General features: G+C 38.9%; 1 protein-coding gene across 4 annotated transcripts in view; it reads right to left on the bottom strand.

Moving 5' to 3' along the window:
- Window positions 1-16507, bottom strand: part of LOC149246146 (HECT-like ubiquitin-conjugating enzyme (E2)-binding protein) — a 124291-nt gene that overhangs the window by 44426 nt on the left and 63358 nt on the right. For all 4 annotated transcript variants that reach the window (XR_016266520.1, XM_089457836.1, XM_089457838.1 and 1 more), the window contains exon 3: window positions 4307-5317. Coding sequence is in view for 3 of the 4 variants with exons in the window: in XM_089457836.1 (XP_089313962.1) it covers window positions 4307-5317 (1011 nt within the window). In the remaining variant the exon portion in view is untranslated. The remainder of the gene's footprint in view (window positions 1-4306; window positions 5318-16507) is intronic.

Below are 16507 nucleotides of genomic sequence, written 5' to 3'. Positions count from 1 at the left end.
CTTGTGGACCTACCATAGCTATGGTGGCTATAAGAGTACTGGAAGTCTGAATGACAGAGGGTTGAGGAGTGACTGATATGACTAAAAGAGTATGATGGATAGGAGGAGAGGCTTCCTTTGGGCTTACAACGAAAGAAGAACCTAAAGAATAAGGAGCTCTATGAATCTCTGAGATTTTTTCTTCATTGCTAGTATTAGATGCTATACTCTCAACATGTATTTGTTCTATTACAAGATTTTCTTGAAAAGATATAGAATAATGTTTAGAGCTACCTGAACGTGATGCTCCTTTCTGCAACGCCTTTCTTTCTTTGATGATTTTTTTAGGGTCAAGTACTGGGTCAGCTCGTGGCTTCTGAGGATTTCCCCAAGTATGCCTCACAAACTGAGCTAGAACTATGGAGTGGAGTCACCAAAAGTTCGTCCTCTAGTAGAGTCGCCAAATAAATGACTACAACCCAAATAGTGTCCAGAGTTTGCCTATCATCAAAGTTAGATCTGTGTTGTCTCCCAGGGAAGCTGAGCTTCAATCTCCTCTCCTCGGCCTATGTCACACGGTTCGAGTTCGAATTCGAGTTCGACAACGATTAGGTTCGATTCGAATTCGAATTTTCTAATCAGGTTCGAATGAGGTTCGGAGGTTCGACTATACATATTTTTCAATACATATATATATATATGACAAAATAATAGAAAATTCAAAATCGATCCATAAACACTCTTTGTAAGGTGGGTAGGCAGGGAGATAGAGAATCTGCAACATGCACCATGGGCTATCTATAAATCAGGGCATCAAAGCAGTGGCATCCTCATATAGGATCACAATTCTGAAGGCCAAATATCTTGGTCAGGTAGGTGGGTAGGGACTCCACAACACTGTCACGGATCTGATGTATATATTTCACCATTATGGCTAGCGTCCAATATAGACATGATTAATTTGATATCAAAATTTGCAATGATAAAATAAATGCAAACAATATATTTTTTTGGTTGAAACTTTTTTACAAACAGCGTGCATCAACCAAAGCAATTATTGAAAACTTTATGTTTGAAACTTTGACCATAATTTCAATTTAGGGAGATGCATTAACAGGTGACGAGAGATGATGAGGACCATGGGAGATGGAAGCAATGTTCAGACTTAAAGAGAAGTAAACACCCTGTAGCAAAACTTGACAATACAATAATCTGATTGAAGTAAAGAGGAGATATATATTACTATTTAGTAATTTACACATGACCCGTGATAAAAAAACAAATATTAATATTCATAGATGAACTATGAGTCAGGACTCAGGAGTCAGAACTATGCTTTCAGAACAGCATATTTTATCTTTTGACAGCTTGAGAATTTGACCTGTTCAAGTGTTAGCTGTGATAATCCTGTCAAACCACCAGTCAATACATTTCTCCATCTACTGGAAGCCTGAAAACTAAGGATATGCCCCAAAAATATTTCTTGAAAGCACTGGCCTCAAAGGAAGCCATGGAGAATGTTTTGACCCTTAAAATACGAACGGGAAACTTAACCCAGCAGGCAGACATTGAAAAAAAATTGTCAAATGATTATAAGAAGGTATTTAAGTCACAAGGTATGAACAAAAAATGTAGGATGGCCATGTGAACTTATGTGGGCATGATCCCGGAGAAATTGAGTGACGTGCAAGTGAGAATGCGATCATTCATTGGCATTGGCTGAGCTGACCATATCCCTATCGGAGATGACAATCATCGAACTTATTCCCAAGGCCAGAGATCCCAATTTAATCACCAGTTAGAGGGCCATCACCCTTCTGAATGTCTCATATAAATTTCTCACTGAGACTATCATGTTGAAAACTTGAAACTTATGACACTGGACAGTGGAAAGTATATGAATAAAAATTGTCTATGCAAAAGTGCATAATGAATCTCCTGAAAATTGAAAAAAAAACAGCAGACACCAGAGCAAAGGATCAACCCAGATAGGTTCTAAATTTCTAATTAAGTAAATGCAGTGCGGTCATCTTATGCATACATTAACTTGAAAACCCGAAGCCCAGTCAATGACTGATTTACAGTGCCCCAGCCATGCTTATATGATTATATCGGCGGTGGTCAACGTAAATATATTCTATTACACTCATTATTTATTGACCTGTCACCTATTGTCTCCAAGCATATTCACTTCAAACGTAGAAACGTGAGCTAGACTATAGACAACGCAAAGCGGCAAAACGAGTTCAGAAAAGGGAGAAGTGTGACCGAGACAACCCAAAACGAGTTCAAAAATCCGTTCAGGTTCGATTTTTTAGGTTCGATTTTTCAGGTTCGTTTAAGTTCGTTTAGGTTCGACAGGGTTCGGGTTCGTTGAGGTTCGCCTTCAGTTCGACTTTCAGGTTCGGCGAACCTGAACGAACTGCAAATTTTTTTACAGGTTCGCCGAATTTCGAACCTGAAGCTTCAGGTTCGCTGAACCCTGTGACATAGTCCCCGACAACGGCGCCAATTATGTTAGCACTCCAAGAAACTCTCCTAGGTTGTAGCTCGGAGATGCTTGGAAACATATAAATCTTCAATATCATTCTCTGAACTATTGGAATGGATTGGGGTTTGGATAAAGTCAGATGATTGTTTCAACTCTGTTTTCACTCAAGACATGCATGAACACCCTCAGCTTCACAAGGCTTTCGACCACTAATGCTCAATAGTTTATAGATTCAATGAACAGATGGAGAATCCTGACTGTACCAACAGATACATACATAAACACATATGAATGGCTAGTTACAGAAAGTAAATGAAGCTGACAAATCTAATTTATCAACGCAGAGATAAGATAACAGTTATCTGGCATTCGACACAGAAGAAAACATGAATATCCCATTCAAGTGCAAGCTTAGAACAGAGGAGAAGATGGCGATTGAACATGTAACAGCAAAAGAAGCTTGTATCACTGGAATGAAGATGACACGCTGGGAGGAATAGAGTATTCACAGTCTCCGAAATTTGAACCCTTGATACTTCGAACTTTCAACCATTTATAGTGTTTTTACAATGCTCTCGAACCCTCTAAGGCTCGAGATGTCTTAATCTATCCCCTCTGTCTTCTCAACTACTTAATGCCATAACTAGACAAACATGAGCTCAGAGGTCTCTTTTTCTAACAACACAGTAACCATATTCTGGTAATTTTGTCGCGCTATCAGGTGGCTCGCTCTTGCCAGCGATATTCCATGACCATTTCTGTTGGTTCGGCTACATCGTGCTGTTGTTTTTTCCCCTTTCGACCATATATTCCGTTATTTTAGTTCAACTGTCTAACTGTCAGAAAACACTGACAGAGCCAACAAATTTCCTCCCCAAGTGATTGGTGGGAAGTGGGATACGGGGTCGTTGGATCGATATGATCAATGGACAGGATCATATCACAAAGATAGAGGAATTGATATCGCATCAGCAGATTTGAAAGCAAAAGGTGTATTTCGGGCGATATCACAATAGGTAAGTGGTAATTCGGATTGGCACCCGATTCCACTTATTAAGTGACACATAGCACCAAGGAGGAGAGAGGAAACCGCCTTATCGGGTGGGTATCCCTCTCACTTGTTGCCCGAGCGATATGTGCGATAGCCGTTAGCTCTGGCGGAAATAAACAATGGTGATTGGTCGGAGCGGGTGAGCGTAAATCGTTAGTCGAATAAAGTGTGGACCATCAGATCAATGGGAAGATCGACGGCGGGGATCGGAGAATGGAGAGTGCAGCGGAAAGGAGAGGAACCGAGAGCGGGCCCGCTGATATTTATGAGCGCGGGTGTATAATTTTTTAAAGTCCGGCTTATGGCCAAAGCAGAGCAAGAGGAGACGTGGACCGTCGGAGCTAAAACAGGGGACATTTCCGTTAAAATAGCAGCACTACATCTCAGAACTAACAGGTCCCCTGCTAGTTTGAGTGGTAACAAGTTCGACTTGAGGTTTGAATTCGATCAGGTTCGACTTGAGCTTCGAATTCTATCAGGTTTGACCTTCAGGTTTGGATTTCAGGTTTGTGATGGAGTATTATCATGCCCACCCAGGGTTTAATCCTGTAAGTGACATGTTGAACTCATAATGAGTACCCTGTTGCAATGGCTTTCAGTCCTGTTGTTGACCTGGCCTGGTGCCCTGAAGAATCTAGGGTTTATCATGGATACCATCCTTGAAATGAGAGGAAGTGCATGTGGATTTTCAAAGGGACACATTACCTGGAAACAGAAAAGCTACAGAAACAGAAACAAGCATTTAAATAAAAAATTTCAATTAGAGCCATGCATATATTGCTGACCTGAAAACATCATTGGGTCCACCAACAGCTTCATTTGTTGATATATGGCATTTGAATAACTGGATGCTTTCACTAGCTGAGCAAGGTTTGCCTTTAACATCAGGATATAAACCAATCAAGGATAAACATGAAGAACACCGTACCGCAACCCATTTTATAGTATCTGAAACATCAGGAGGTCCCATCATAAATCCATTTCCAAGATAAAAGCTTCCTGTAGTTGTCTCATCTTTCTGAGGTTCTGAAGTGACTCGAAGCTGCTGAAGAGATACATTCTCTGAATTGTTATTGCCACAACAATGTAGAGCATTCTTGATTCCATATGAACTAAAGGTGTCATGAGAACTTGCCAGCAAGCCAGAATCAGTGGCAAGATAATCCTTCCTGTCATTCTGTATGGGATTTCCCAGTGCTGGAATTCTATGAAATTGTTTCTCTAAAGGTTGAAAGGTTGCCTCAGCAACACTTTCCGACAAACTTGTCTCAATAGGACGGAGACCAGAAGAATCAGATGCTGGAATATCCATTTCATTTTTCTTAGCAGATGCCATAGTTTCCAATTCCTGATCACAGATGGCATTAGCATTTTCTGTCTTAGTTAGCCCAAGCAAAGAGCCTGAAACATGGACATGGCTATTCTTATAATCTTTCTTCTCTAATTTAGCTACGCCATTACCCCCAACATCATGCAAATTGCCAACATTTCTTATAGCATTGTGACTTGATGTATTCATCTGAAGAAGTTTATTCCGTTTTACAATAAATCCAATGGCTTCACCATTATCTGGTACAAAGGTTTTGCCACTTTCAATGACAGCATTGCTTGCAAGCTCATCTACATGCACTAAAATAGAAGTTGACCCTATAAAGCATGTTCCTTTGGAAACACTTGAAAACTTCTCAAAATTAGAAACTAGAGACTGACTCACTCCTCCAAATGAGCAGCAACATGTTCCAAACCAATTATCAGCACTGTCACGCCAGTTGACAGATGGTAATTCCTTAAAGGATCTGCAAAAGAACAAAACCTCCATAGAGTCAATAAAATCAGATAACATTCAAAGTTCAAACTTCCAAACATTCACATATTTTCATATATAAAGTTGCTTAAAAGCTGTAATCCCAAATAAACTTTCGATGTGAATTGTTTCCATCAAGTATTCCAAAAAAAAGAAAAAAAAATCAGGAGTTTTAAAAGATGCAACATTATAAGGGACAGCAGCACTGCAACAGAGTATCCATCATAAGCCAAATACAAATTACCAGTACAAGATAACCCTACACTGCTAGAACTAAGAGATGGAAAATTTTGATCTAAAATTAGGTGAGTTGAGAACTGAGGTGAAAGAACCATAGGAATTTTGCAAAAACATCCCTGTGGTCTGGTAGTGTAGGATTTCTGGGAAGATGTGCCTTGCTGTCATTATATCAATATCTGTGTCTAATGCCTCTAATCCCGAATGTCTTGTGAAAATCTGTAAGACAAGACCCAATCGAGCATGACCTCTATTAATAATAAACAAAATTCAGAAATCATAATGTGCTCACTGCTGACTTTTAACGATTTATGTTTCCATCTAGCTATCGCCCTGAAACAAAGTGGATAAACATTTGACCCAAGGGATATCAAGCGGGAACTTTAGACAGGATTCCTGCATGAATTGCATTTAATAAAGATGCATCATCCAGGATATTTCCTGATGGGAATCACATATCTCCTTTATCATTTCCACTTTTCACTTGAAAATGAGTGATGATGAACATGCTGAGTTCAAGCCATGAATCAATGAAACAAGATCATGTGGCATTTCCTAATGGGGATCACATATCTCTTTACTTTATCACTTTCACTTTGACTTGAAATGAGTGATGATGAACATGATGAGTTTGAGCCATGAATCGATGAACCAGGAATGTGTGTTATTCTGCCACATGAAGAATTGCAATGGATATCAAATAGTATTAAAACTTAACCATTTACATTTTGGCCACATAGAAGGTCTGTTGTTGAGCATGCTTCATCCCTTCATTCAAGGCTCCTGGTATAAAGAATGGCCATCAATACCCCTAGAATCCAAGTTGGCTGTGTTACCCCTCATATAGCATGAGGATTGTCCCAAGTCGAAGACCGTACCCAAGCAGGCTGCATTTTGAAGATTTTTTTACTTTAGTGACAAGGTATTAGTGCTTTGGAATGCATATGTGCTTATGAATTAGCACTTTTTGTACAAATCTTGCATCATGCACTAGTGTTGTTTGGAGCCTTCAAGGGGTTTTGTTTAGAATAGTGCACTCTTGATTACCCCTAGCACATTCACGAAAGGAATACCATCAACCAAACGTTGTTCTCAAGTAATATTGGTTATTTGCTGTTCCTCGATATTGTGCATTGGTGGCTCAGTGTGCTTACATTGTTTCTATAGGTTTCATGGCATATTATTTCTTATTGCTTGATTTGATATTCCTTGAGATACTACACCCTTCTTGAGCAATGAGAACACAGTTTTAAAACCAACCGGTCTAAACAGGAAACTGATCAAACCAGCCGGTCAAATAGGCCCAGGTAACAATCTGGTAGAAAAATCCAGTTGGAGGGCTGGTTTGTACCAGTTAGGTACCAAACCAGCGAGTTTGGTACCTAAACAGTACAAACTAGTCGGTTTGGTACCTAACCGGTACAAACCGGCCAGTTTAGTACCTAACCAACACAAATCGTCCCTAACCAGCCAGTTCCAACCCTAACCTGCCCAGTTAGATCTCACATATGTGGGGGAGTCTAAGACCCCCACTGGCAGTTTTTTAGGTGGTTTTCGAGGAAACCAGGGGTTGTTTTCCTCCCAAGACAGCCCCCCTTCGCCATAAAACCAACCCTTCCCCTCCTAAACGCAAAACCCAAACAAAAAGACCTAACTCAACCCTGGCAATGTTGGTAATCAATGGTAATGTTATCTTTCATCCATTTTCACCCTTTAACTTAAATTTTTAACATTACCATTAATTGTTTCAGGATGTTTGAGAGTAGTTCCAACTGTTGAAATTCTAAAGCATGTGTTGTAGAATACAATTTTCTGATCTGATAATTACTTTCTAATGATTTTTCAAATAGCATTTCTTATGCCACTGATATCATTGAATAATTATAAAAGATATCAACAGTAAATGCAGTGGAAACATAGATGATCATAGAAAGACAGTCATGCATAGCAGACAATATTTTTCACCTAGGAAACCCAATCCAGGAGAAAACCCAACAATCTTTTCTTGAGGAGAAATTGTCTTTTCAGGAAGGTTTACAAATCACAAATTTGTCTAGAAATATGAGCCAACATTACAAGTCAAATCACTAGTCAAACCTAGTCAAACAGTTGTTGGTAAATGCTGGTCAAACCAATCAAAATCAACACTGTCAACGTTGGTCAAACTGCAATCTGCGGTCAAACACTTACACGTGCGGCCTGGTCAAACTTGATTACACTGTGGTTAATTATCACATGTGCATCCTATTGTCACCAAAATTGTACAAGCACCGCGACAACCACTCAAGGCAGGGGCTATCACTCTGATCCCCGCCTACTCCGTTCTAGCTTGTCTTCCACTAGCAGGCTATGGGGGGTAGTCCCTATGAAATGAGATGAAGGAAAACGAGTTGGGAACCAACTTGCTCGGGAGACATAGATGAGTGGCCTAGTTACTTGGTTAAGATTAGCAAGATTAATTATTAGATTAGATTTTAAGTATGAGACCAGTGCTTTAATGGAGTCACAATTCTTGCTTATGAGAAATTAAAAAAAAAAAACAAGTGACCGAATGGGCACCCGCTGCTTGAATGATTACCTAACCTATATGATATGCAAGTCTTAGGACCTATGTGAAGTGCAGTGATCTTGGTTGATTTTAATTATATGCCTAATCTAAGTATGGTTCTAGCTTGTCTTCCACTAGCAGGCTATGGGGGGTAGTCCTTATGAAATGAGATGAAGGAAAACGAGTTGGGAACCAACTTGCTCGGGAGACATAGATGAGTGGCCTAGTTACTTGGTTAAATTTAGCAAGATTAATTATTAGATTAGATTTTAAGTATGAGACCAGTGCTTTAATGGAGTCACAATTCTTGCTTATGAGAAATTAAAAAAAAACAAGTGACCGAATGGGCACCCGCTGCTTGAATGATTAACTAACCTATATGATATGCAAGTCCTAGGACCTATGTGAAGTGCAGTGATCTTGGTTGATTTTAATTATATGCCTAATCTAAGTATGGTCTTCCCTTAACTATTTTGAAGTTAGGCTCCAAGGTAGGTTGTGAGAAGGAGGCCAACAGGAAACAGGCTAGGCCCTGATTAATGATACCTTCTGTTGTGCTCCTATCATCCAATGCCTCGGGCTCTGCAAAGACTGTGGCTCTGACGACTACAAAGTCACCGTGTTAACCACCGAAGAGTTGTCAAGCCCTTCAAGCTAGGTGATAAGGGTTGCCCTAGATTTCTATCAACCTAGCTTACGCTAGGAGGTAATTTTTAATGCAAGCTAGATCGAGGATGCTATGCAATGATGACGAGTGAAATTATCTTGAGTTAAGATTGCTTAAGATACTTAAGTACTTAGTGTGAATTGTCTTGGAGCAAAGAGTACTTAACAATTATTGCAATAACAGGATAAATAATTCAATAATTATTCCAAAGGGTTTAAACCCTTTTCAGGAGGTCGAGGCCAAAAAAGTCCACGACTAGCCCTGAAAAAGGTTTAAACCCTCTACGCAGGGGAGAAGGGAGGAAGCCCAAGCCTCTAAGCCTCAGAGAGGCCTAAAGTTTGGACACAGGGGATCAGAGGGCTAACGCAGGGAAGAAAGAGGTTGACAATGGCCTTGAAGGGGCCAGATCTAGTCCCGGGAGGGCTGAAAAGCAAAACCCTTGTCTCGAAAAAAAAAATCCTCTAGATCTGAATTCTGCTGCAAAACCTTTACTGAATAGCCCTGCAAAAATTTTCAAGAGACTAGACCTTATCCTCGAGGACCTAGATCTAGCTCTTCTTGAGCTTGATCCCTTGATCCAACCTGCAAAAATGAAAATACAACACCCAAACCCCAAATATATACAAAAATACTTAAAACCCAAAACCCAAGTTAGAAAAAGTAATTTACAAATTATATTTACAAAATTATTCACAAGATCTACAAATATACAAAGGTTTTGAAAAAATTTAAATTTTTGAGAAAAAAATATTATTATGGAGTTTTTTCCTTTGAAGAATGGCTAAAAATACGTTAGAAACCCCAATGTATATTATAAGCTTAGCGAATATTTAATCCACCAAATAAATATTTGGAATCCAAGCAATAGTGATTCTTGCCCCAAGTTTGTGAACTTGGAGGCCAGGAACTGAAGTACCTGCAAGCACTACGAATTTATCTCAAAAATAATTTATTAGATCACATGGGGAATCAAACCACCTAAGATTAGCCCAAAACTATCAACAATATGGTTTTATCTCCATCTAATGAAAAACAAATCTTACCAATATTCGGCACAACATAGAGACGCCCATAGTTAGCACATACCACAAATCAATAAGCAAAAACACCTTGAATTGAAGCCCAAAGTATTTATTATGATTAAAAAAATCGTTCCCAACGGGACAATAGTTACAAAGTTGCCTCAGCAGCAATTTTCTAGCCAAAGATCAAGATGCTAGAGACTAAAATTACTCTAATTTATAGATTTATCCTCCAAGTGGAAAAATAATGGCTAGTTTCTTTGATCCTTGTCAAAATAATATTTGCCGTTGATAAACACATTAAGATCTTTTAATCTTGGCCCTTGATTTTTTATTTTTGAGGAATTTTCGAGATTATCATTTAATCCCATTTTTATTAGCTCAAAATTAATTATTTTGAGCTAATTTCCTCAAAATTTTGACTTTGACTTAACCACCAAGGTCCAAGGGTCCAAATTTTCTTGAAATATATAATATTTCCTTGGTGAAGGAGCTTTAAAAATTGATTCCTTTGGGACCCACGAATTTTTCCACTTAGAGAATTATTTTTCCTAAGACAATTTAATTTTGACTCTATTAATTATTTTTTTGGCTTAGGACAATTAATTTACACATGAGGGGATTTAATTATTTTTCCACCCTCTATTACATAAGATTTTACATTTACAACCCTCAAAGGGGGAATACACATTTGGCTTATACCCTCAAGACACATAACCCATCTATGACACATTATGATATAGTAGACCAAGTGATTTGTAATAAAATAATTAAGCCAAGTAACTTAAATTATTCCCAAATCACTTTTACATTAGACTCAACTAAAAACACTAGGACTCACCTAAGATTCTGACAATAAATTTCACCCTAGCTTTGGGGTTTAAACTGGAGGGAAAAAACTCTTCTAATTAGCCGTGTCTAGAAACACAGGTAACCAGCAAGGTTAAAAAACCTCCCAGGATGAAATTTGTTATCAAAATTATAGCCTCGCCTAAGTTGTTACATATATTCAATGTCTTACTAAGATCATTTACATTATATAACTTGCAGAATGGTTTTACAATGACATGTAAATTGTTGATAGATGACCTAATCACGTTGAAGAAATTGGGCACGTTCGCTTCCTTGGAACTTTGACAAAAATGTGTGCAACACAGCCTGGTGAAACTAAGTCAAACTGTGGTCAATCCTCGCACATGCGACCTAGTCAAACTTCCTCAATCTTAGTCAAATTCTTCACATGTGGGACCTCCAAGAGAGAGATAAAATGATGACGAAAAGACAAAAGATGAATAAATTTCTCCTTACCTGAATTTCTCCTCCAGTAGAAAAGATGAAATGAGCTTGCTATGTTGATGAGTGTCTCCTTGTGAAAAATTATGAATCTACATATCAAAAATCCTACTGCAATCATTGGTTTATCATCTCCTACTTGTTATTACATTCAACAAGTTATTAAATTTATAAACAGTAATGAAAAACACTACTGCAAACTACACTGACATACAGATCATAAACTAAAAATATATGAGACAAACACACAAGGGACACTATTATTTTTGGACAACACGTCCCCGGAAAAACCCAATGCGTGAAAATCGATGCAGCAGATGGAGGGTCTGTATTATTAAGCAAGCAGAATCTGAGTACAACAGGTTGCCTCTCACATCAGCTAACCTTTCAGAGAAATCACAGAAGCAAGAAATACATACGAGGGTTTACCTCGTTCTCCAAGTCACAACTGATCCACTGAGTGGCCTGACTCCAACAAAAACTGCGAAATCCCAACACAATCACTGCTTGGGCCAACGTCTTGCCTCTAGGAGACTGCGTCACCCCTTCAGCTGGATCGATTTGCTGGAAGAAGACTAATGTTCTACCCTCCCGGCTCAGAACCTCGCTTCTCCGGCAAAATCTCGAACTTCTAACAAATATCCTGCACTGCCACTGCAAGAGACCCTCTTGGCCTGCATCAGCACTGCATGAGCCCCTTCCTGGACTGCGTATGCCTCTGCGCTGCATCTTCGATGCTACTTCTGCCTCTCTGCCTGGTACTCTTTGGCTCGAAACTCCTTTCCAATCAAAATCTTTGCTTCTGCCCCTCTCACAGCAACTCAAATCACCTATTCGATTTTCTCAGCAAACCTCGCCCCCAAAAAATCGAACTCACTGATCACTTGGTGTATCTCCAACTAACCCTCAAGCCTCCTTTTATACTTTTCCTATTGATGAATCAACGACCGAGATTAAGTCCCTAATTAACAGCTAAGATTAAAACAGACTTGATCCTCATCTCTTAGAAGCTTCTCACCCATATTTTTATTAATACTCATTAATATTTTTATTTTTCTAGGTTTAGACTTAGGAACCCCATTAAAAATATTAATTATTTTAATAACTCACAATCCGGATGGTATTTCTCCAAACGATTTCTGGGTCTTGGAGATCTTATGTATTCTAGCCCCTCCACAAAATTTTGAAGCTACAGCACATCCGATGTTACCCAAAATCAATACTCCTCACCTGCATGTCTATTTATATAAAGCTCTAATATTGAGCGGAGACCCATTAAGAAGCCCTTCATCAAAAAGGAACTCCTTTACTTAATGATCCTACATTACAACCCAACAATAGATTAGAAATGTTTATTCCACTAGTCGGTGAAAAACCTCGTTAAATAAGCAAATCAAACCCGCTCTATAAAAATACATCACTACATCCTGAAGAAAGCAAAGTGAGTATCGTGGGCAAATCTCCCCGAGCCAGACATCAGCGCTAATGGGAGAAAGACTGCCTTGGGCCATTCACCCCTAGTTGAATCAACATGGCCCCATGGGTGAATGTGTCATTCCCCCCTAGTCAAATCATCATGACCTCTATGTGAGAATGTCTACCCGATGTTGCAAACTGCAAAAACATCAACAATCCCAACCAACAAGGGAGCCATTCGACATCATGCAAAGCTTGTTTATGAAGTATACAAACTCCCCCCTAGACAGAGGCTTGGTGAGAATATTCATAGTCTGCTCATTTGTGGATATGTATTAAGGCTTCATTGCTCCCTTCCACACCATGTCTCGAATGAAGTGATATTTGATCTCAATGTTCTTCGACGTGTCATGAAATATTGAATTCTCTGAAAGCTTGACACAACTTTGATTATCACAATGTATCAAGTGTTAGAAAATCAGAAAGGCAGAAAGATTTTCTTATACTTGATAATTACTTGTGATGTTCTTGACTTCTTATTAGGTTTTCTTTATATCTTCTTTCTTTTAGTTCATCAAGCAAATACCAGAGCAAAATCACATAAAACAATGGACACCATATATAGGCACTATGCCAGGGCAAAACCCACCTTGAGGGGAAAACCCAGTCAAAATTCTCTTCCTTTCAATAGTATTCTTTGAGACTCTTCACCCTAGACAAAGACCAAACCTTCCCTCCACACCAAGTCAGTTTCCTAGATCTTCGACCTCTCTTCCAGCAACTTCAACTATTTAGCAGCTTCTAGCATCAGGCAACTTTCGACATCAACAAAAATTGCAATACTTCGATCTCCCAAATTAGGGAATGAAACAAAGAGAGAGAGGCACCAAAATTTCGTTTTTCTTCTTCTCCTTAGACTCCACCCAACTCGCACATCCTTTGGCTTCCTTAGACCCACTTCGAACTTCTCTGACTTCCTTAGAGATGTCAAACTTGCTTGAGATGATCTCCTCCAAATGAATTCGACTTGCTTCTATTTATAGGGTTCAAGGGAGGTCAAATTGATGTCCTTAGACCGACTTGACCTCTTCTAGGCTGACTTGGTGTGGAGGATACATAAATTACATTTGACTCAATACTAAACCTTTTTACATGATTCAAAAGCCCAAGAAGGGTCTCTTTAAAAGTACAATGACTCTATTGACTCAAAATAAATCCTAGAAGTCCTTAATGGGGACTTTGACCTAAGACATGATGACCCAAGCATGAAACCCATGCTTTAATAAGTCATAATAATAATAATAATAATTCTTTTCTTTATTCTTTTGACAAGTACATTACAAGATGACTCAAATACATTTAATGAAGACCGAACCTAGTTAAATTTTCCAACACTCCCTCTTAACTAAAGAGGTATTCATCATATACAAGTATAAGGAAGATCTCAATTATATGAACTGTTGTAGCATCCATTGTTATTTAAGTTTTATTGTCAGTTTTATCACAAAATGAAAGAAAAAACAAAAATATGAAAGAAATGGTTGATTTTATATTATTAATGGCTTTTGAAAGTGATAAACCCGCGAGAAGATCTGGGTCATCCGATCAACAGGCCACAGATCCGACGGCAATCGTGTAGTTAACTAGAATGGGGTTTATTTCGGAGATCGGACGCGATGGTGTATCAAATACAGTTTAATTCGTTGAAGTCCGGGCCAAATATCGGGTCGAAAAGTAATCGAGTTTTGTCTTTAAAATCAGACCTAATAAATTATTAACTGGCAGTTTTTATTTCCTATCGAGTCTGTATGGGAGTCAAAGGGGCGTTGAAAAGGCGGACACGACAGGTTTATGAACCAGAGTGTTAATTCTTTTGAGTTCTGAAGGTTTGCCATTGTCTAAAAGTCATGCAAGTTCAAGAGGCGCAATCAAGCGATAGCTTGATAAGTATGTTGAGGTGTGTTGCGGGGAAGCAATGAGCATGAAGGTTAATTAAAGCTCAACCCCTGCAATTGACCGTGACGTTAGCATGATTGACCGCAATGTGTGGCCTAAAATTACTGCGGAGGTTCAACCTTGTTGAAAGCTCTCGTACATTCTTTACCCCCGCAGTGAGCTCCCAAAGCTTTTCGCCTCACGTCGCTCATTCCACATCTTCCACTGCTTTCATCTGTTAATCGCCCATGTCACTCACCATACCCCGCCACTTCATCCACTCTCCATTAATGGATTGTAGAGCAACACAATGATACATCAGGAGAACCACAGGCTCAAGTTATAGATTCGAACAGTGAACAGCCATCACCTTCTAATTTTTGTTACTTCCTGTTATTTTATTTTCTTGAGAATGAGGTGTCTTTTACCCTTTATGTAATACTCTGTAATAATTTTTACTTTAGACAGTTAGGAGAATAGTTAAGTAGTTTGACAGTTTTGGTGATTACCGTCTCATAATATATAAAAAGAGGAAAATTTACAGAGAGGGGTTCGAATTTTGGAGAACCTGGAGACTAAGCCACTGTATGCCTGATACAATTATTGATTAATGAAAGAACCAGAAGTTTTCCATACAATGTTGGGTATGATTTTGTGACTTCTCTGTTATGTGTCATCAAATGTTTTCTTCCTTTAAGTATGGTAATGAAGTTGCAAGTCTTTATTTGCTTATGTAAATGAAGTTAAAATCCCTTAAAAGAGCGCTCCTATACTTGAAGTCCCACCTCTGCAATTCTCCCAAGTTACAGATAGTAGTTAACTTTCTGTGTAAGATAGCATATTATCTTTAACTTCTCCAAGTGTCATAGATAGTCGATTCTATGTAAAACAGCGTATTGTCTATGACCCCTATACTTGAAGTTCCCACCTCTGCAATTCTTCTAAGTTACAGATAGTAGTTTCTATGTAAGACAACATATTATCTTTAACTTCTCAAAGTGTCACAGGTAGTAGATTCTGTGTAAAACAGCATATTGTCTATGACTTCTTCAAGCTTTCTTCATTCATCATTTATATTCAACAAGCAAATGGCATTCTGAGATTTTCATGTCACCTAAGTATTGAGGGTTTAAAACCAAGTCTTTCAGGTCCTTCATTTGAGAATACAACATACAATTAAGGGGCAAGCAAGTGACAATGATTATAAACATTAATGTCTTAAGCACAATTTCTACACAGCCAGGAAATTGGTTTCTTAAGGTACAACATGAACCATGAAGAACTTTAGGCCCCGTAATGCTATGGACTAGATTCTTGACAAGGTCAATCTATCCATTGATCTCTCAACAATTTAGGCACCGCAATGCCACGGACTAGATTCCTAACCAGGGCAATCTATCCTGGTGGGACTAAGATGGACTTGAGCTTTCAGCCTCTCTAGGTACCATCGGGCTTACTTGCTAACCACCAACCCAAAAATCCAGGTGTGTATCCAAAAACAAAGCTCTATAACCAACACCACCTTTCCAACTTCGGGACCTAGACATCAACACAAAGTGTCGGACAGATGTCCTCTCGAGCAATGCTTCCCTCACAAAGCCTCAACACTCCTTGAACTAGCAAATCAAGGATAACCAATCTCTCCCAATCAAACTGATTGGTAACCAACATGCTATCAAAACCTTCGAGAGATTCACCTGTACAAACACAACCCCAATCAATAATATACTTTCATATGTACATAATCAATACAAACCTTCGGGGTCTTCCAGAGAACTTGATGTTGCTTCTCAACCTTTCATAGTAGGACTATCAACCGAATCTCTAACAAAAGATTCCTCGATCATATGCTTTCCTTTCCTACTTCTCATGCAGCAACATATCTTCCGAAATTCATTCTTCAATCAAAACCAAGTTATGTCCTCCCTCTCAACCAGGGAGCATTGCTTTATCCAAACCCCGTCTTAATCTAAGGGAGATCTCTTCTATTTTCGTCATCGGAGAACCTTTCATGGCTTCCACCCTTTCATCATAGTTATCATCATCCCCATCATGCTTATCACA

The sequence above is a fragment of the Pinus tabuliformis genome, chromosome 7 (genome assembly GCF_031772625.1).
Source record: "Pinus tabuliformis cultivar Carrire ecotype Pingquan chromosome 7, CPIR1, whole genome shotgun sequence".
NCBI lineage: Eukaryota > Viridiplantae > Streptophyta > Pinopsida > Pinales > Pinaceae > Pinus > Pinus tabuliformis.
Note: the sequence above shows the minus strand (reverse complement) of the source record. Positions and strands in the feature narration are given on the sequence as shown.